At 39.0% G+C, this 20935-nt stretch overlaps 1 protein-coding gene across 1 annotated transcript in view; it reads left to right on the top strand.

The window, feature by feature from the left end:
- The window catches only part of GLIS3 (GLIS family zinc finger 3), a 423786-nt gene that overhangs the window by 328143 nt on the left and 74708 nt on the right, over window positions 1–20935 (top strand). Inside the window, 1 exon segment of the mRNA XM_045563912.1 lies at window positions 2088–2198. Within this exon segment, the coding sequence (XP_045419868.1) occupies window positions 2088–2198 (111 nt within the window).

Here is a 20935-nt window from a genome sequence, read left to right on the forward strand (position 1 = left end):
GAGCTGCTTTCAAGAATATCTCAAATTCAAATACAAAATGGCATTACCAACCCAAATCATAGTTACCATTGTAATAATAAGGGCATCAATTTATGTAACATGTTAATAGTCATCATAAAGCCTTTTTTACATGCAACATCTCCTCTAATGCTCAGAACATAAGCTTATGTGGTCCCAGTGGGACTGCCAGTAAAGACAGTGGCTAGTAACTCTCCTAAAGCGGGGGCAGGTAGGGAAGGCTAGTGCAAGAAAGCCATGCAAACTCTGAATTCCCAGTGGAAATTCATTGGCAAGTGACTTTAATCAATAATTGGCTCACCATTTTGTAAAAACTATGAGGCCTTGAGAACCTGGTTCATCCATTGTTCACTGTTAGATCTCTACTAGGGAACACAGTGACTAGCACATCCTGGAAGCATAAGAGCTGTTGGATGATTCAACTATTCAGTCAGTCAGTCAGTCTGTGAACACAGCAGATATCAAATACAGAATTCAAATTGGGTGTGTCACCCAGGTGGGATGGCTCATGCATTTAATCCCAGCACTTTGGGAGGCTAAGCCAGGAGGATCACTTGAGCCTAGGAGTTTGAGACCAGCCTGGGCAACATGGTGAGACCCCATCTCTACAGAAAATAAAACAATTGGCTGGGCATTTTGGCTATGCTCCTAGCTACTCCAGAGGCTGAGGCAGGAGAATCACTTGAGCCCAAGGAGTCTTAAGATTGCAGTGAGCTACGATGATGCCACTGCACTCTAGCCTGGGGAAAAGAGTGAGACCTTTTCTCAAAAAAAACAAACAAAACAAAACAAAACAAAAAGACTAAATTGGGTGTGTCAAGTTATATACTCATGGTTTTCCTTGTTCTTGGAATCAAAAATGTCACACACACAAAAAAGGAATGTGACTCATAGATGTGACTTCCAGTGAGGAAAATAATGTAATCCACATACCTGTTGGCCCACAAAATGACAAGCATGCACATAAAACAGAAACAGGAGCAAAATATAAACAGTAAAAAAAAACCAAATCTGAACTTTTTTCAATAGTGTAGCAGATTTCTAGAGCAAGAATCCTGTTTTAGAGACACATTTCACATCGTATGGACACAGTTCTAATACCTTACCTGATGAGATACTTAGTAGATCAATGTTAATACTAATACTTAGTAGATCACAGTTAATACTGTGATTTTTTTTTAAATTTTCCAATTCTTGAAGTATGCAGATTTTGATTTATTTCACAACTCAAGAGTCATATTCTCAAACTCTTGGCATGAATTTTATTATAACAGTAGGAGGAGGTATTGAAATTTGAATGGATGTGAGGTGCTCTTTCATTCATTCCTTCATTCCTATTATGTACCAAGCACCAGGGATACAAAAATAAAAAAAGATCCCAGACTGAGCTTTAAGTTCCACACCTCGGAGCGTGAGGGAATTGGAGTAGCCAAAATTTGTGTTCTCATCGCACTGAGCCAAGAGCTTATTCACGTAACTCAGGTTCAGCAGTGGGACTCTTCTGCGAATAACAACATTAATGCTTCTCTGGCTGTCTGCTGTTTGAAACCTACTGTCTCTTACTCACTTGACACTAATTTTCCTCTTTTTAATTCTCTCCTTCTCTCTTTCTGAATCAGGTTTCTTCTGAAACATACCCAGTCTTTTCTGGACTTTTCTACAGCTTCTTTACCTGAACCCTTAAAGAATATGTATTTACTAGTTTCTGACAGTACCAAAGATTATTCTCAGGGAAGCATAACTGTAAGTATGACTGGAGATGGTTACTAATAATTTCCACATTAAAAAATGCCACAAGAGATTTCGTGGTTCCAGTGCATTCTCAAGCAATCGCTTCAAAATCATCAAAGATAGGCCATCTCTTTGTTTTTTGAAAGTTTACTCTTCTCTTTACCATGATGCAGTTACTGGACTTTCTAATTAAAATGCATGAGTATTACCCAGCATTGCACGTCAGTTGGTTGGTACCAGTTCACGCTCTAAAGCCAGTAGTCTTTGAGTAAAACCTTCCCCAGTTACCTGTATGATTTGATCACAGCTGTTTCTTTCTTTCTTTCTTTCTTATTTAGAAACCTTATGCTTGTCAAATTCCAGGATGTACCAAACGCTACACAGACCCAAGCTCCCTAAGAAAGCATGTGAAGGCACATTCTTCCAAAGATCAACAAGCAAGGAAAAAGGTAATTTTAAAAGAGAATTTTCCAGCCAGGAAAAGTATATTTAAGTAACTCTTGCAGTACTTGGAGCTTCTGCAAGGCATTGGAAATTCTTATACTTCTCAAGGTGTAACATGCTTTAAACTGTTTGAGGCGGATGTCTCCCCCATGAAGTAATAGCACGGCTGTGGTTTGCATAGCTGATATAGCCAGGTAATTTCTGGGGAAGGCTTGTGTACTAGGAATCAGAGAAAATTAGTAAAAGTCACCTAAACTGGAAAATAACAAGACTTTTGTGGAAATTAAATATAAATAGCTACAGAAAATTGAATTGGGAAAAACAACAACAACTCAAAAAGCCTTTCTGGAGAGAAGTGTTTTTCTGTTAATATCAATTCACTAAAATCATTTTAGCTCTAATGAAGAAGGTAAGTGAGTCTCTAGGGTAAGTATAGAGTATTCCTTACTTTTTTATTTATTTTTTTATTTTTGACATAGGGTCTTACTGTGTCACTCAGGCTAGAATGCAGAGGCGTCTTTATAGCTCACTGCAGTCTCAAACTCTTGGGCTCAATTGATCCTCCTGCCTCAGCCTCCCGAGTAGCTGGGACTACAGGTGTGCACCACCACGCCTGGCTAATTTTTCTATATTTTGTAGAGATAAGGTCTCACTCTTGCTGAGGCTGGTCTCAAACTCCTGGCCTCAACTGATCCTCCCACCTTAGCCTCCAAAAGTGCCAGGATTACAGGCGTGAGCCACCATGCCCAGCTAGCATTCCTTTCTTTAATCTTAGAAAAAAGCAGGTTTCTTGATAGGTAGTGTATATGAAAATTTGCAAAAGGAATTGAACCTAAAATCCGTTTGACATCAGTGAGGGACTAATGTAGTTTCAAAGTTCATAAAAATCATAGTATCTCAGATTTGGAAGAAATATTAAAGATCAGCCAGCCAACCCACTTGACTTGCTGTCCTAAGTGTGTAAGATGTGTAGCAAGTTGTTGGCCATGCTGTGCTTGAACACTTCTAGAGATGGAGAGCTTACTACCTTTCAAGGCATTTCCTAATAACTGAGTTTTTAAATTTTTGGACCAATGAGTATGTTCTGTCCATGACAGAAAACATATTGAGCTGACCTTGGCTTTTTGAATGTGTCATTTATATTGAGATGGGTATCTGATTCATTTAAAGGCCCTTTTATAACAAATTTAAGGGCAGTTTAAGACTCAACTTATTTCAAGTGATTAAACCTCATGGAAAGGGTTTTCAGGTCACTGTGGCTTCCAGTTAAAAATCTTGCATTCTTTCATGGTTTATATGGATTTAACACTTTTTTTGTTGGGAACTGTTCTATAGTCTTTTTGTTACTTAAATTTTCTCTTCTGAGAAGTGTTAGCACAATACCTGCCAAGGACAGATACATGGAAAAGAATTTGATCTCTTCCCTGTGAGTTGGAGAAATGCTCAGTCAGAAGGATTTGATTGCTATTCTAAATTGCATACAAACCTACTCTTGTAAATCAGTTGTTAAAGTCATTTATTTTTTGATGGAAATGTGGTTAACTCTCTTTAATTGGAATCCCAGTAAATTGATATCTATGATTACTTAGCATGGATTGGATATGTTCTTGTGTCAGAAAAGCAAAGGAACTGCCAAGGTAATTAATAATGTAAATAAAGTTGGAAGGAGGATGTTTAATCCTCTTAAAATAACACACCATTGTTGCTGTTGCGTACTCTTGACTACTTTTAGCAGGACCACTGTGTAATGGTTTTTGTCCCTATCTATATATGTCTTATAAATTTGAAGTAACAAATTGTATTTGTTAAAAAAAAAAAAAAAACTTTTCTAGATGAGAGGTTTTTCTCCCAAGTCAGACCATTCTTCATCTCCATGTTGTCCCAAATGTGTGAGGCTTCACTGTAATAGCAAATCTGTCGGTAACACTGGACAGTACCTTCGTGGAGAATAACAACTGTCATGGACGTGAGAGAGTATAAGTCTCCTATCTGGACAAATAAGCAACAATGTGATGTTCAAGTTGAGAAGGTAACCTAGGTTGACAGGTATGGAAACATAACGGGATATTTTTAGGAATTCTTAATGGTTTCTGTTGTTCAGACATGGTATGTTTCAGCCTTTATGAAAGGAAGAGTAGTTTTGATTGTGTGAAAGATTCTTGAAGTACTAATTGAAAAAAGAAAAACAGACCTTGAGACTACAAAATATAATTTTACTGACAATTTGCAGACGGCCTTTAATAGGCAATCTAGATAACATTGGATATAGCTTCAAGGACCAGTATAATCTCATGTCAAATATTGCAGAGTTCTCTTAATTTTTTCTTATTTAAAATGAGATATTGTCTCTCAAATGAGTCAGCTTTTGATGTTCACTCTGTTTCTGCAATGGTCGAATTGGATTTGGTTGACTTTCATTTCCCAGCCCTTAGTGATAAGTTTATAATGTTTACTTTCCGAATTTTAACCTTTTTGTCTGAAGACTTAAAAAATCCTTTATGCATCTGTGATGGATTAATTTGGAAAAATTAAGTGATGAAATTTCCTCCATCCAACAAAAAGCGGAAATGTCACTCCCAGGAGAAGCTGTTGCTAATAAACCTGAAATCAGTCAATCCACATTTCCAGATCTTGTGCTGATATATCAGTATGTAATATTTACACAGTACGATGTTGTTATTAGACCTTGGAGAGATTCTAATTGCTCACACACATTAGGACTTGGTATTTGAAATATTTCCTGGCAGCAATAGTGAAAAAAAAAAAAGAAAGAAACAATAAACCTTTTAAGGCAGAATTAAGATTATTTACGACTTTAATTAAAAATTGAAAACTGGCATCATTTCAAAAAAGCCCTTACAAAAATGTGAATTCATCAAAAATAACCATAAAAATTCCAAGGTGATAAAGGCACAGTGAAGTAATGGTCCCAGTCCTAGGGAATTGTTTTGTTGAAAAGAATAAAACCCTTTTCTGTCACACCCTGTTAGTCACGGACTCATTTAATATACCCTGCCTGCCTGCCTGCATCTAATCCTCTTTGTAACCTCCCCCTAGACACTAAATGACATTATTTTGGTCTTAACGCTTCCGGCTTTAAGAGCCCTACTCTGGAATCAAGGCCAGTGACAAGACACCCATAGCCATAAGATAAGTGTATATTAGGAGGGCAGAGATCTTGTAAGGGATGCCCTGGCCACAGGCATGTGGCCCTTTCCCACACCTGTTGGATCCTAACGAAAACCAAGAAAAACCAGAAATCTCAGCTAAACATTATTCAAGCTGTGAAAAGAAAAAAGGCAAAAAAAAAAAAAAAAACTTCTGCAAAGGAATGGGGATAATTTGGTTCACTGCATGCAGAAGAGTAACTTTTCTCTTTGCATAATTCGTGCACACCCACACATCCCATCAGCCGATGTACAGGCTTCTTCCGTGGAATGTGCTTTGCAGATCTTGAGTCCATTAAACTGAGGGCTACACAGATAAATGAGTAGCGAAATACTCAAGTCACCAGCTCTGGTCTCCACTGAAAATAGAATGTAGCCTATAGAGCAAAAGGCAGAATCTGTCCTTCAGTTCTGTGTGATAATGAATAAGTGAAATAAGAGAAAACTAAGGCAATAAGCCACTTGAAATTTTCCTCAAGGCTATGAGCTTTATCAGAATTTTTCATTTTCACGTTGGAAGTGCCATAAGCAGAAAGGTTTCCTTCAACTCTAGCTTGTTATCGAAATGGACTTTTGAAAAAGTGAATGCAAAGAATGCCTGGCCAGAAGTTAGAGGTGACATGAATCTTTGATCCATTTTACACTTCCACAGAGATTCCCAACTTCGGTTACGATTTGTTAAATGTTTGTGAAACATTGACCTGTGATCCTTGGAGATTGACTTTCACTTTTGCGACCTCAACACAGGCTGTTATCAACCAAACAGAGCGTTTGAAATATGTGTGAATGCAGCATGTATTTATATTTCCTACTTAGAGAACAGCTCTGTGTAGCTTTCTGGCTAAATTGGAGCAGTTTATTGGATGCAACTCTCTTCGCGTAGAATTGGCAACTTTTTTGGAATCTGTTCAGAGTCACCACCCCTGCCGCGGATACACTCAAAACTATAAATAATTTCCTTAAGTACCACATCGGCTCACCTTGCTTTGTGCAGTTCTTGGAATCTTGAAAAGCTATGCGAAAATGTATTTTTTCACTTAAATTGAAGCATGTGTTAAAAGGACTAATGAGGCTCACTCTTTCTATCCGTTGCTCTCTGTCATGGTCCAGAGGGCAGATGGCATGCACAAGTCGGGTACACAATCAGGGACCATCCCACATTGCACAATTCCTTTTCATTTTTTGTTTCTTGTTTCTGCTCAGGAATAAATTACAAATCATCCCTACTGTTAATGGAATATTAGTAATAGGCACATATCACAGACGTATCTCAGGAGGAACTAGCTTACCCTCTCACATTGAAGAAACTGTATTAGAATGCAAGTGAGGGACAGTAATGCTGTTACAGGGATGGCATTCCAACGGCACTGTTGTTTTAAGTGAGTCTTAAAATTCTGTACTTTAATAATTGTTGGTGACTGATTATTTGCCTCACGCCTAAAAATGATGGTGAGACACACCTGAATATCCTGATGCCTCAGTTGAGAGTAACTTACTTCAAGAAAGGCCCTGGGAGATGCTTTTGTAAAACAAAATTTTTTAGTTAAAAATAGTGATGTCAATTAATAATTAAATTTAAATAAAAAACAAGTCATCTTAAATTTAACCCTATGTTAACAGCACTGATTTGGAGTTGAAACCAGTTGTTTAGAGGCTTCCATTTTAAGTAGGCCCAACATGACCGTGAGCTATGCTTTTGAGTGCATTGTGACGCTACATGGTGATAGCAGCTATTTAAAAGGAGGTGAAGATCCACGTTTGCAGGAGTTGGGAGAGGTTGTCAGTGAGAGTGACCAGTTAGTGCGAATAAACTTCTGTTCCTTCCTTGAGTGATCAGAATAGCTGTCTTTGGCCTTATAAATTCAGGAAAATATCTCCCACCACCCTGGGATGAGAGCTCGGGGTCTTATTTAGCGCTTAAAGCTGTTTCCCAAGGTGTGTTCTTTAGAATGCATTCTACAGGATGTTATTAGTTATTTCTTTTAAAATGCTTCTTTTTTTGCCTTGGTCATATTAGCTTAGGAAACACCAATTTACATAACTATTCAATGGTTTCTTTCTTGCAAGAGCATTCAGAGCTTTGGATATATGAGTATTCCACAGGGCAGATAACATTAAGCATTACTCAAAATTATTTGGCCAACAAAACAATCTCCTTTTTTTCATCCATAGAACCTCATCAAACTAGTCTTCTACTAAATTATTTAAGAAGTACAATCTCAAAGAATTTCGTGTATTCCATTCAACTAGTATTTATTATGCACCTCCTGTGTGTCAGGCACTTGTTTAGATCCAAGGATACAAACGTGTATAAGGCACACATGTTCTCTGCCCTCAGAGATCCGCATTCTCTTGATGAAGCCCAATGACTATAAAAGGATAAACAGCAAATAAGCAGCATAAATGCAAGCAGGGAAACAATGAGGGAATTGATATGGACATCGACAGAGGGTGGGCTATTGAGATGAGATGGGCAGGAAAGGCTTCTCTGAGGAGCTGAGCATTTTTTTTTTTTTTAGCAGGAACATATGCAAATAACCATGTTAGAAATGGGAAAAATGCATTAGCTGTGAAATTTTTAAGAGCATTGCTTCAGTCAAAATACTGTACCTTCCTGTTGGAGCATTTTTTTTTTTTCTAAAAAAGAACCTGGTGCTACCAGACCACAGTAGTAGATGTCAGGATCATTAGCTTGCCTCCTTAATCAAGATGGCACGAGAGCGACTGGATGCTAGACAGTGAAAAGCATAGCTTACTTCTCCCACCTGCGAAAATGACTCAGATAGTCAGCATTTGTGATTCTCTGATTATCACAGGAAGTGCTCACTCAATGTCCTCGATAGGTTCCTGGAAACTGCAACTTTAAGCAAAACGACATCTAATGAAACCAGTTTTACCATAGGCTAACCGGTAAAACAAGAATTAAACTCCTACAGCATATTTCTGGTCACAAAAACATCACCAAACTTCTAAATAAAGACTAAAGCCCTTCTGATACTAAACATTGAAATAAATGTGAGCTATGCATACATTTAAGAAAGATTAATAAAAACAAATATGGTAATTATTTACCCAATTAATTCCAGTTCAGGGTTGTGGGTGGCTGGAGCCCATCCTGGCAGCTCAGGGCACAAAGCAGGAACCAGTCCTGGACAGGACGCCATCCCATCACAGGGCTCTCTGTCTGTCTGTCTGTCTCTCTCTCTCTCTCTCTCTCACACACACACACACACACACACTCACACTCACACTCACACTCACAGTCACACTGGGACCATGTAAACACACTGATTCACCCAAACATGCACATTGTTGGGATGTGGCAGGAAACTCACACAGACATAGGGAGAATGTGCAGACTCCATCCAGAAGGCGGCCATTGGATCAATTTTCTTTTTTTCATCAAGGTTATGATATGACATTATTCGAGGACCTGCTGTACTCAGTACAGGTGAGGCCCCTGTGCCAGCTAGGAGGATTTAGGAACAAGTAAAACCTGGCCCTGCTCTCCCGAAGGTTATATTCTAACCAGAGACACACGGAGACTTTGCTTTCACTACAGTGGGGGAAATGCTGTGATAAAGTCGCACAGAAAGTGCTTCTGGAACATGGTACGTGGGAGTTCCTTTGCAAATGATAGAGATCATTAAGGAGTGAAGTCTTAGGTTTTATTGTTTGAAAGCAACAGCGAGATCAATAGGTTTTTATATTAGTCTTGATTACATTACAGTTCTTTGTCATATGTAGCAAAGTAGTTTTATTTCTGTTCCCTTTGAAAATTCTTAATCAGGACAAAAAAAGATACAGGATTTTGGCACATTTGTGGCCAACTATATAAGGAATGGGGACCCTCTGACAGGTGCTTTAATGAGCAGTTCAGCCCGTACCGTGCCTAGCACAGCTACCTTATGGAAATAGTACCTAGATAATTGCTTTTCTGATTGATTGACTGACACACAGAAGCCTTCTAAGCTTCTCATTCCCTATCTTATTAAATTGTGTGCATTCTTGATGAAAATGATCCTGGAATAAAAGCATTTAGTTCAGACTCACTGCTGTGCTGCCTAAATATAGTATCCTGAAATATCATGACGTAGTTCACCATTGCCCTTCTCAGGAGTTCACTCTCCGCTCCACCAAAGTATTCACACCCCTTGTACAATTACCACTCCCTCTCTAGTTCTCTCTTGTCTCTCCTTTTCAGCTTCAGTTGAGCTTCATCTTTGATATCCATGGGCAATAATTCCCCATTTGTTTGTGTCTTGGCTTTCTGAGCTGTGAAGATTTATTTTCAGGGTGACTTCACACAAGGGCTTGGATAAGCCTAATGCAAAATCTTTTCATGGTGGATACTGGGCAGGTGGCTGTGTCTTAGAGTAATGTTTAGATTGGACGTCAGAAGGTGTGGGCTTCTTTTAAGCAGTGCCACGAATTCCTTTGTGACTTAGCTTAAGTTACATCCTCCTGGTTTTTTCATTTCCCTGTCTTTGCAACTAACTTGAAAGGCAAACATGGGGCCCCAGAGGTGAAAGGGGAGCTATTTCAGTAGAAAGTATTGTTGTATCACATACCTGCAATCCATGGCCATCTACTGTTACTAACAACAGACCAACAGTATCCTTGGAAATATCTTCTGTTCTGAGAACTGAATATTCTTGTAGGTGGAGTCGTCTTGCAGTGATTACCATAGCCAGTCCTTCTGGGTCATATGGATGCTTAGATGATAGTATGAAAAAGATCCAGACAAAGGAAAGGAAGCTGGAAGACAAACTAGAGGGAATTAAAATAAAAATTTGAGCCTGTGATATTTGATTCTATTCATGGGTTATTCACTTGGGGTTCATAAACCACAGGGGGGTGGTCCATGGATGCATGGGTTTTAGGAAGCTCATGAACTCCCAGAAATTATATGCAAAATGTATTTTTCTGGGGAAAGGCTCCATAGATTTCACTGACCCTCTGAAATTAAGAATCTCTGGGCTGAAAGAAATGCAGGACTCCTATTGACTGTTTCTTCCGGCTTCAGTTATAATGCCCCCAAAAGACTTTGCCCAGATAGGAAGATTCTGTGCCTCTCATGCCCTGCAGGGTTGACTCCTACTGGTACAGATTTCAAATTATTCAGCAAACACTTATCTGATATTTACTGGGTGTCTGATATTTTGCTAAGTGCTTGAGTTACAAAAATGGTAAGATAGGCTCCTTTTCCTTAAAGCAGTCAGAGATGTTAAAGCTGGATTTGGTTAAGGGACAGGTTAATTGAATAGATGGTGAATTGAGGGGAGGGTGGAGGTAGACTAGAAGCAATTGCACCAGTTAGGTCTGTGTGCACTTTGACAAGATAGAATAGCGGCTTGGACAAAGCTAGTGGCGGTTAGGATGAAAATTAGAGGACAGGAAGTGGTGATGGATTGAATGCCAGGAGTGAGGGGAAGGGAAGAGTAGAGATGGCACGAGAATTACTAGTGTTGGAGATTGACCCAGGTTATCAAAGATAATCTCTTTTACCTAAAAGTAAGCTGACTGCAGATGTTAGTCACATCTAAAAAATTCCTTTACAGCAATACCTAGATTAGTGTTTTGTTGAAAACCTAGGGACTGTAGCCTAGCCAGATGGATGCATAAAACTGACTGTCACACCTACACACTAAAATCTTCTATGTTAAATTTTAACTGAGGTGACTTTATTGGAATGTAACCCTAGCTACATGAAAATGGTGAATCTCCAAGTGTCCTTTATATTAGTGAAAGCTGATTATTCACTAGAAAAGCAGAAGGAAATTAATTATTGGATATACTTGGTCCCATTCCCTTTCATTATGACATTAACTATTCAGAGCAAATATGTTTGTGACAATTAAGTTAAAGATACCATACTGGGAGAGTGAAAGTGGATTATACTTGAAGCAAAAAAGTGGATATTTAATGTTTTTTTAACTAATATTTTACAGTGTATATCAGAGAATTTACACAATCATATAAGTTTATCATAATATGTTAGCTTAAAAATCATTCATTTTGGCCATAACTTTATATATAGTGTTTGCTAATACAGTGCATTTGTATCATGTTAAATGAGATAATGATAGTAAAACACTCAGCATGATATCTGACATGTTACTCATACCCAATAAAGGTTAGCTATTACTACTAGAATTACATGTGGTCTATTAAGGGTTTTTAAGAGGGAAGACAAGTGGTTGTTGAAATTTTAGTAAGCTGGGTTTTTCTACTCCAGACTCCTCCATGAATTAATTTCCCCCCAGAGAGATTTTAGCTGTTTAAAAATAATTAATGAAACTGAGATTATGGTATAATTGTGAATTAATTACATATCTACTTTTCCTTCACATAAGAAACACATTTGTGGTCTTGTCTGTGTTTGTGTTTTAAAGTCTTAACTAGACATCTGATTATCTTAATGCCTATTTTCATCCAGAAATCTATCTGTCTTTAGATCAGAAATTCCTGTCATTTGTCAGTCCTTCTATAGATGTATGAATGAGAGATGTATGGGTCTAGATTTCATGTTGAAGAGTTTTACTTTTATGACCTTTAGGCTGTGGTTGTTTCCTGAATTTCCCTTTTCTAAACTGGCAGAAGACTTACCATTATTTAATTATTTGCTATTTTATTTCCTCTTATGTAAGTGACCTGCTCATTTCTTTGTCATGTGGACTTCTGAGTCATAGACTTCCTTACTCACCAGTTTTAATGATATAACTTTAGATGAGTTATTTAATATCTCTGAACTTCAGGCCCTCATTTGAAAAGTCAAGATGGTAACAGCAATCTTGTAGGATTGTTGTAGAGATGAATGAGGAAACACATGTGCTGTACTTGGTGCAATCTCACACACAGATGGGGCTCAGTGGTTGGAGGAGAGGGCAAGTGGCCTTGGATGGTGGTGGTGGTAGTTATTAGAAGGTGTCATAATATACAGGAAAATGGTTTGTCATCCTCCATTTCTGCTGAGAAAACGGACTTTAATTAGTGGCATAAAGGAGAAAGTCAGATAATAATAAGAATTTTCTAAGGGGAGAATAGTTTTTTGTTGTTATTTTTTCTGCCCCAGCTGGTTTAGTTGGATTCTGGCTTATGAAGCTAGGGGAACTTGACTGATAGATCTTTGAGCCTTCTGCAGGCTCCATTTGAATTGCTCATCAAGTGGAATCCAATCTCTGTGATTCAGATGCTTTAATAGTGATTGTGGTAATAGTGATAAAGGGCCTTATTTTGCCTTTATGTAATGCTTTAACATTTCAGAACCATTTTGTATATATTATTTTATTCTTTTGGCCTTTAGATTCAGGATGAACTTTTTATTACTACTTCTCTCTTTAGTTCATTCCTGAGGAATGAGAAAGTTTCGAAGTGGGAAGGGAGCCAAGTATGATGCCAAAAGGTGGTATGCTGTTTTCCTGCAAGCCAAAAGACCTACAGAATATGCGCCGGGGTTAGTTAATGCTGCCTAATGCAAAGGCGTCCATTGAGTCTTGACATATTGTTTGCAATTGTGGCATTCCACAAAACATTTTGGCAAAAGATTATTCTCCCACTTGGCAATTCAGAGCCCTCTATATAAACTCTAGCGAAGTGTCATGTGACATCTTAAAAGCTTACCGTATCCTCTGTTGAGTAGGGACTAACTCAATTTTACTGTTCAAGGACCACAGATAGTTGCTGCCTCATTAAAGCTGTTCTTTTAACTAGAATAGGAAGATGTTTTTCCCACAGGGATTCTTACGATGAGTGCTTGCCATACTGCCACTACAGGGGGCCAGCTGCGGACACAGCTGAGGTCTAAACCGTGTCATCCATCAGCATTTTAAGAATCCTTATATGTCACCTTATCCACCTGCAGCCTAGTATGGGAATCACATTTAGAAAGTCCCAAAAGATAGTCATAAAGCCTCTTCATGTAATCTTAAGCTTCTGACTTTTAAGGTGATCTTTTTGGTGGTGGGTGTTATTTAGCAAGTCTCATATGTCCAAACATTCTTTGTAGAGTCAAAAACCTGCCTTTCTGAAACATCCACACATGGGCTCAGGTTCTGTCCTCCAAGGGTGATTTTTGTTTTCCATAGTGACATGATGTATGTAGAAATCCACCCCTAGTTTCTAATTACCCAGATTCCAGATTGTTTTAAGCATATGGATCTTATTCCTCTGTATGCTCTCCATTTCATTCATGCTGTAGAATACAGTTTCAGCAAGGGTCACATGAGACTTGCAGTGTCATTTATTGGCTATTGAGATTGAAAAGGTTGACAAAGAAACTGACACTAAAGGGCATTATATGCCCTGCTGAAGTGTTAAACATATTTGACTGTGGTCAGATCTATGATTTATAAAGATAATTATGGTGGCAATGTGTGGAGTGAATTAGGGACTTAGGGTGAAAGGAGACAGGGCAATTAGTTAGGTTGGCATATTTCCATTAATCAACATTCTGTAGATACAGTGGCTCATCCAACTATGATTACACCCAGCTATGCTATCAGCAGTTCTAGGTTTCTCAGTCTTTTCCAAAATGCTATCATGAGAGACTTTGCTAAATATCTTGCTGAATTCTAGGCTCAATATATGTGTGGCTTTCTCCTTTACTCTCCTCCCCTACCTTTCTCCAACAGTTATTTTTTTAATGGCTGAGTAGTAAGTACTCTGTGGTATACATACACCACATTTTATGAATCCACTCGTGTATTGATGGGCACTTGGTTTGATTCCACATCTTTGTAATTGTGAATTGTGCTGCAATAAACATTCGAGTGCAAGTGTTTTTTTGGTAAAATGCCTTTTTTCCCCCCTTGGGTAAATCCCCAGTAGTGGGATTGCTGGATCAAATGGTAGGTCTACTTTTAGTTCTTTGAGGTATCTCTATATTACTTTCCATAGAGGTTGTACTAGTTTGCAGTCCCACCAGCAGTGTGTAAGTGTTCCTTTCTTATTTCTCTGTTCCTTCTCTTGGTCACTCTTATAAAGGCCAACCCGTTGTTCTGCCATTTTGATTAAACTCTAGTTTTCTCCATTTAATTAAATTGCTCCTTTGACAGTGGTAGTTCTAACTTGTTTCTCATGGAAGAGCAAAGGCTTTGGACTGGTGCCTGACTGAGTTTGAATCTCAGCTCTGACTCTGGGAAAAATTGCTTATGTTCTCTGAGCTTCTGGTTCATGTTAAAACAACCCACCTCCACAGGGCAATTGTGCAATTCATAGGAGATCATGCATGTGAATGGACCTAGTGGAAAACCCAGACTGCAGAATATAGGAAAAGCTTAGCAAATAATTTCTTCTTTTCTCCTTGACACAGCATTGTTAAATGAGAAGGGCACTTTCCTATGGGTGATATGAATAAAATTTTAACTTTTCTCACTTTGAGATGCACAGTACAGATTTTTGACTACACCCCTTACCTTGAAGGAATAATGCATGACACCACTGTGCACAATCAGTACTTTAGCTCCGATTTGTTTTCAAATCAGTGATAACCATATTGCAAAGTGCTGCAGGGTTGTGACCCAAGATCACTAAGTTTTGGTGGTAAAAGTATAAATTACTACCATGAGAAGTGTTTCTCATTCTGTACCCCAAATACATCACTGGGCTCTGAAAAATGAGACTCAAGAGGGAAAATGTAGGTACAGGACTGGCAGGACACAACACACAAGCTGTGTTTCACAATAGTGCTTTGGGCTAGCATAGCACTCAAGTACCAGCTATAGGAATTTGGATAATGCTTACCCATTGTGGACTTTGAATAGAAACTGTGTTTTGAAATGATAGGGCAGAGAACATCCTTGACATTTTCTCATTTGTACATAAGCAAATACAGAAATCAGATTTTATTTCTGTGTACTCAAAATAGCAATCAAGGATGACCCATTCCCCTTCTCCTTTTTAAAGAAAGAAAAAAACCTTGTTATTTTATATTAAAAAATACATCAAGTTCCCCAACTTTCAGGTCGTAAGACTCAGACACATAGGGGGCTCTAAATCATGACATAAATAAGCAGAGAAACCTAGTGCTTCATAATACTTTCCCTACCTCCATCTCTACCCTAATTATGATTTCCCTTTTCCCCAGAAAATTAAGTTTAAAATTGATCAGAAATTTCAGCATAGCAAGAACACTCACAAACTCAGTACCACTTATATCCTCTTCAGCCATCAGAGAAAGCAAGGCAGGATGAATTGGTTTTAAAACATCCAATGACAACATAATGGGTGAGATTTCTCATTTTTATTCTCAATCTTCACAACGATTCTACAAGGTTAGTACTACAATTATTATTGTGGTCTTCTGTTAGAGATGGTGGTGGTACCCGTTCCAAAATCCTGTAAGCCCCTGCTTTGGTGGCTGGGCCGATAGTACCATTCAGTTGGGGCATCCTGATCCCATTTCATCTCATTTTAGAAATGAAAGACCTAAGGTTCAGAACAGCTAAATGACTTTGCAGAGCATACCCAGTAAGTAGGAGAACTATACTTGAGCTGAGTTTTTCTGACTCAACATACAGTGCTCCTTTGTCTTTATCATTCTTACCGTGACTATCTGATTTCCCAACATGGGACATTTTGTAAATTGTCAACAAGTTCTTGGTGTGAGGGTCATTCCCAGCAGTTCTGTAGTGGCCTTCTCTTAGAGATGATGGTAGAGCCCTCATGCTTTGGAGTACTTTCCTCAAAATTCTCTAAGCACCCCCTCTTGGTGCCTAGGCCAGCAATACCATCCAGGTGGGGCACCCTGATCCTAGGTTGGGATCTACATGGGCACCAGCCCCCATTTCCTGCCTTCAGGGCACTTTCCCACCTTCTGCCTCATTTGTGGGTTCAGCTGAGTACCTCAAGGAGCTCTGAGACCCATACCTATGGGACTATCCTGGGGCTCCGTAAGCAGACCCTAATTTCTAGAGAGCAGCCTGGTGAGCAGATCACTCCTGCTGGCCCTTGTGGCATTTTGTTAGCTGAATTGCTTCAGATTGCACCTCTAGAGTGATGCTGGCATACTGATTTGGGGTGACTCAAATTGATTATATAGAGAAGAACCCCACAAACAATTTTTTGCCCAGTTCCATATTCACCCTAAGGGTGGCCCTGTAGGTGGCAGGAGTTGCAAAGAGTCTGTGAGATTTTAGCCTGGTTACAAACTAGCAAGTTAGCCTGTCACCACTTCATGGATGCTGGCAGAAGACATGAGCTTCCTGGGTCAAAGACAAAGGACAGATGTTACCTATAGCAATAGCAGTAGCTAGAGTATCATCATTTTCTTATGTCAGCTTCTTAAGTCCCAGCACCCACAAAGTAACATGGAGAGGACTAGGCACCCTTAGTGGGTTGTGTTACAGGAGGGGAATTCTGAGCTTAGAGAACTTGAATCTTTTATAATGGACATAAGCATGCCTGCTTTTGGTCAGGAGGAAGACACCGTCCTGGTTTTTCAAAGATAGTTCAGACAGAAAGTCCGTGCCTCTGTTCATAAGACAAGTAAAAATGAGAGACTCATGAAGAACTGCCTCTTAGCAGTAGGGCCCTGTTGGTGCCTTTTGATTGCAAATGTGCAAGGACAGCCAAACCCTAGCTTAAGCTTTCCCTGGAATGACCTGAGTCTTCAGGATAGTTCTGAAATAGAAGTAATTTCCAAAAGAAAAGACTGAAACGAGGAAACAAGGAACATGGATATTTGGAAGACATGATTCTGTATCTTGCCAGTCTGTATTGTACTCTGACCATCGACATCCACATTTGTTTTAGATTCTACAATCCTGCCCATGGGTAGCATCAGTTATCTCATAGTTTAATGTGGGAATTCCTCACCCCCCACCCTTCACCACCTAAAATTATCCATGCCACTAGCCTTTCATAATGCACAGAATTGCCACCACTGCAGTCATTCTTTCCAGTTATGAGATTATCTCCAGGAGATCCCTATGCAATTTTTTTTGTTATATAGCAAAGGCAACGCAGCTGTTCTTTCACTCCCATTGCTGTGTATCAACATGGCTCCAATTGCCAGTTTTCACAAAGCAGCTATGTCTGTCCTCTGTAGATACTATGCAGGGGAGGTGGTTTTAATAGGAATATGGGATTAGAAGAAGTACGAAATAATGAGTATACTTGGACCTGGGTGGGGTCATTTCATTCGGGTCACCAGGGGAATAAAGGAGTAACTCGAAACTACTGGATGACAAGGCAGAGAAAAACACAGCAGTAGGGAGCACTGGAAAAAAATGGATGGAGTAGTGTTTTAGCAGACACTCCATGACTTATACCAGAGCCTATCCTGCTACTGGGCTTTAAGACTAGAAGTTAAAATGGAGTTTCATTATGTTCCATCTCCTCAGTTTTCCTTGGCTTTTTAAAGGAATGTATGCAGTATATTCTAAAATGACCGTCAGTGGAGGGTTTTTAAGGAACAACTCAGATGGAGTTGTGTTTGCTCACTTGTCAACCTCACCGTTTCTTCTGGATGCCTAACTCAGCATCACCCATGTGCACTGTGTGTACAGACATCTTCAGCCCTGACAGCACAGTGGCCACACTCCTAGAGATGCTGCCACCAGGATCACAAGCAACTTGGATACAAAGCAATGGTATTTACATTGATATGGTTAAGTTAACTCTGGGTAATGAAAACCTCAGTTTTTCATTTCCTGGATGGTATTTCCAATTTGAAATTGCAACACTGCATTTACGTGCATTTTTGCCTTTTAAATGTTCTGTGGTATTGCAACATTTGAGAAATTCCCAGGGACCCTTAATCTTCATATAAACACTGGTTTGTAATCTCAGGACCAACTCACTATCTCAGAGTTTTCTCCTTGTGCCCCTGCTGAATGATTCTGATTTTGCATTGCACATCTTTAGATTGTCCCTGTCTTTTAGTTCAAGTTTTCTTCTTGAAGATACCAATAAAAGGACAAAGAAAAAAGATTTCTAAAAAATTCTAGCTGCTTCTTTTCAAGAGCAATTGAACTTAAAGCTACTTTCTCTATTGTTTTTCATGAAGTCTTACTTAAAATATTTTATTAATGCAAAGAGATGTGTATTCAGGGCTAAGGACCAGTGAACAGTAGCCATGGCAACCAGGAAGCCATTCGGGAGGAGGAAAAAATGCAGTAAAGAGTAAGTGTTTTAATCCTTAACTTTAATCCTTTTACTTCCTGTTCTCAAAATGAAATATAAATCAGGCACCATGCAGCGCTGCAATTTTTCTCTGAAAGGGATGTTGGCAAAAGAGGATTAGTAATGGACAGACGTGTTTAAGGAATTTAATCACACAATTTGTTGTAAAACTTTTGAGACCACGAGTGACCAGTTCCTTTGAGTGGCGTCAATGAGAACCAACAAAACATACTTTGAAACTGATTAGAGAGTTGGCGCAGGGGGACACCCCTGTTTGCTGTTATTGCTACATCATTTCAGCCTGTGGTAATGACATGAGAAACCAAGGAATTTGCTTGGTCCCCCAGCGGGGAGAATGAAGACTGGGGGTGTCTCCGTGGTAGAATAGAGATATTCTTTTGATCTTCACTTTCCTAGGGAAAAATTAAGTCGCCTGCCTGTATTTCACATACTACCTTTCCTTGATGTTTGATTACTAGGGGAGTTTTACAAAGGCATGTGCTTTCTATTGTCAACAGACTCTTGGGTTTCTGCTAAGAAGCCCAGGCTTTAGTTGCTATGGACAGTAAAACAGGATTCTCAAAAGGGTAGCTTATTATTTCTTGATGTCTCTACTTTTTGTTTCTAAGATTTTCTTCTTCACAAGCCAGTAGACTTATTCTACTTGTTAATTTGGGGTTTCTAAAAAAAATACTTGATTTTCATTCTTTTGTGTCAGATAAAAACTATGGCCTCCACACTTGAAATGTTGATTGTTTGACTCTACAACACTTCATTCTTCCCTACTTCTCCTTTAGACATGTTTGGGGAAGAAAGAGAGTCATATCTTTTTATGGCATTTTTCCTTCCTTAGCATATATTTAAGAGTATTTCTTTGATAAATTTATTTCTAGTGACTAAAAGTTACCAGCACACAGGCTCTTTGCAGAGATCTGAAGTAGCTACAACTTGTACCAGCTTCCTGCTGTTTCGGAATGTGAAATTACTTCCAATAATAGCATCTTCCAAAGGGGGTGCTGATAATTATGACAGACAAGCAACACAAGGCCTGGAGCGTTTGAGAGTGGAGTTAGACACAGTAGACCGCTGAGTCTGGAGTTCCTTCTAGACCCCAAGAAAAAAGTATACATGCTAAAACCTGCAAAAGCAAGGATATCTGGGGGAGAAAAATAGCATCCTATTCTCTAGCTTAAAGGACAGCGTTCAAGGTTGGTAACACCTGTTTCTGCTTCCTCATCTCGGCCTGGTCTTGTTTGTCTCCGTTCAGTTAGAACCAGCAAGAGTAACGTAGTCTATGAAAGTGCTTCTGAGATGGAATCCTTGCATCATAGTGGCCACTGGCAGGGCTCATCACCCTTGCCAACCTCCCTTTAGATATTTGGCTTTCTAGTCTGGATTTCTAGGGTAGGGTTAATTTTTTTTTTTTTGAGAGGGGATTGAGGTTAATTGCAGGACGTGGCTGATAAGAAGAAAGACAAAATGGTGTCAGTAATCAAAGGAGGAATAGTAGATTCTAAACATGAAGATGACATTTGCAAAGGCTATGTAGACTGCAGGAAGGCTCTAGAATAGCTCAGTTCCTATCTGAGGCACTTCTCTGAACCAGGCCTCCTTTCTGATGACCAAGGAGAGAAGCTTTATTTCACCAAAGCAGTAAAAGGTCATGTGATTCACGAATCACTCTAACTAAGATATATAGTCTTCCGACAAGAAGGGGCAAATTACTGGCAGTAAAATGCTTCTGTCCATTGACAAAAATAATACCATGGGCAAGCTCTTATTTTGGTACCATTACATCAAGGGAAAAAGGCTCTGGAGTGCTATTATAGACTGGGTGGGGACCAGTGGCCAGGGTGTCCAGGGCTATGGGCTGGTCACTTATTCAATCTGGAGTCAGAAGAGAGAGGTTCTTATCTTGGCTCTCTAGGTTGTCAAACAGGAGTCTAGAATGTGTAATTTGGGACCCACTCAGCTTGAAATTTCTGTTTTCTACTTATCAAATATATACTAGACATTGAATTTTAAAAGCAAGGTAGAAAATTGGACTTGTTCCCAGTCCTTCCAGATGAATGAGAGATATGAAATATAAAAGTAATGAATTAGCATTTCCTATTGGAAGAATTGCTCATTTGCACATTCCAAGAGGCAGTATATAAATGTGAATGGTATTATCTAGTGAAATTTGGCATGAATGGGGACTGACTATTATAAGGAAATAAACTTCCCAAGTGTCTTTTTTAAAAGAAAAAACTTCTGTTAACATTTCACTTGGTGATTTTCTGTTTTATGCTTAATTGATAATTTAGGCATGCTTAAACAGCCTCACCCTTTTCTTCCCCTCCTACTGCATGAAAACATGACTTCATCTGTCTTTGGGGCCTGCCCTAAAGGATAAGCATGGATTAATGAATCCTTAGCAGCTATTGACTCATTTGTTATTCATTCATTTA

This window comes from Lemur catta, chromosome 10, assembly GCF_020740605.2.
Source record: "Lemur catta isolate mLemCat1 chromosome 10, mLemCat1.pri, whole genome shotgun sequence".
Lineage (NCBI taxonomy): Eukaryota > Metazoa > Chordata > Mammalia > Primates > Lemuridae > Lemur > Lemur catta.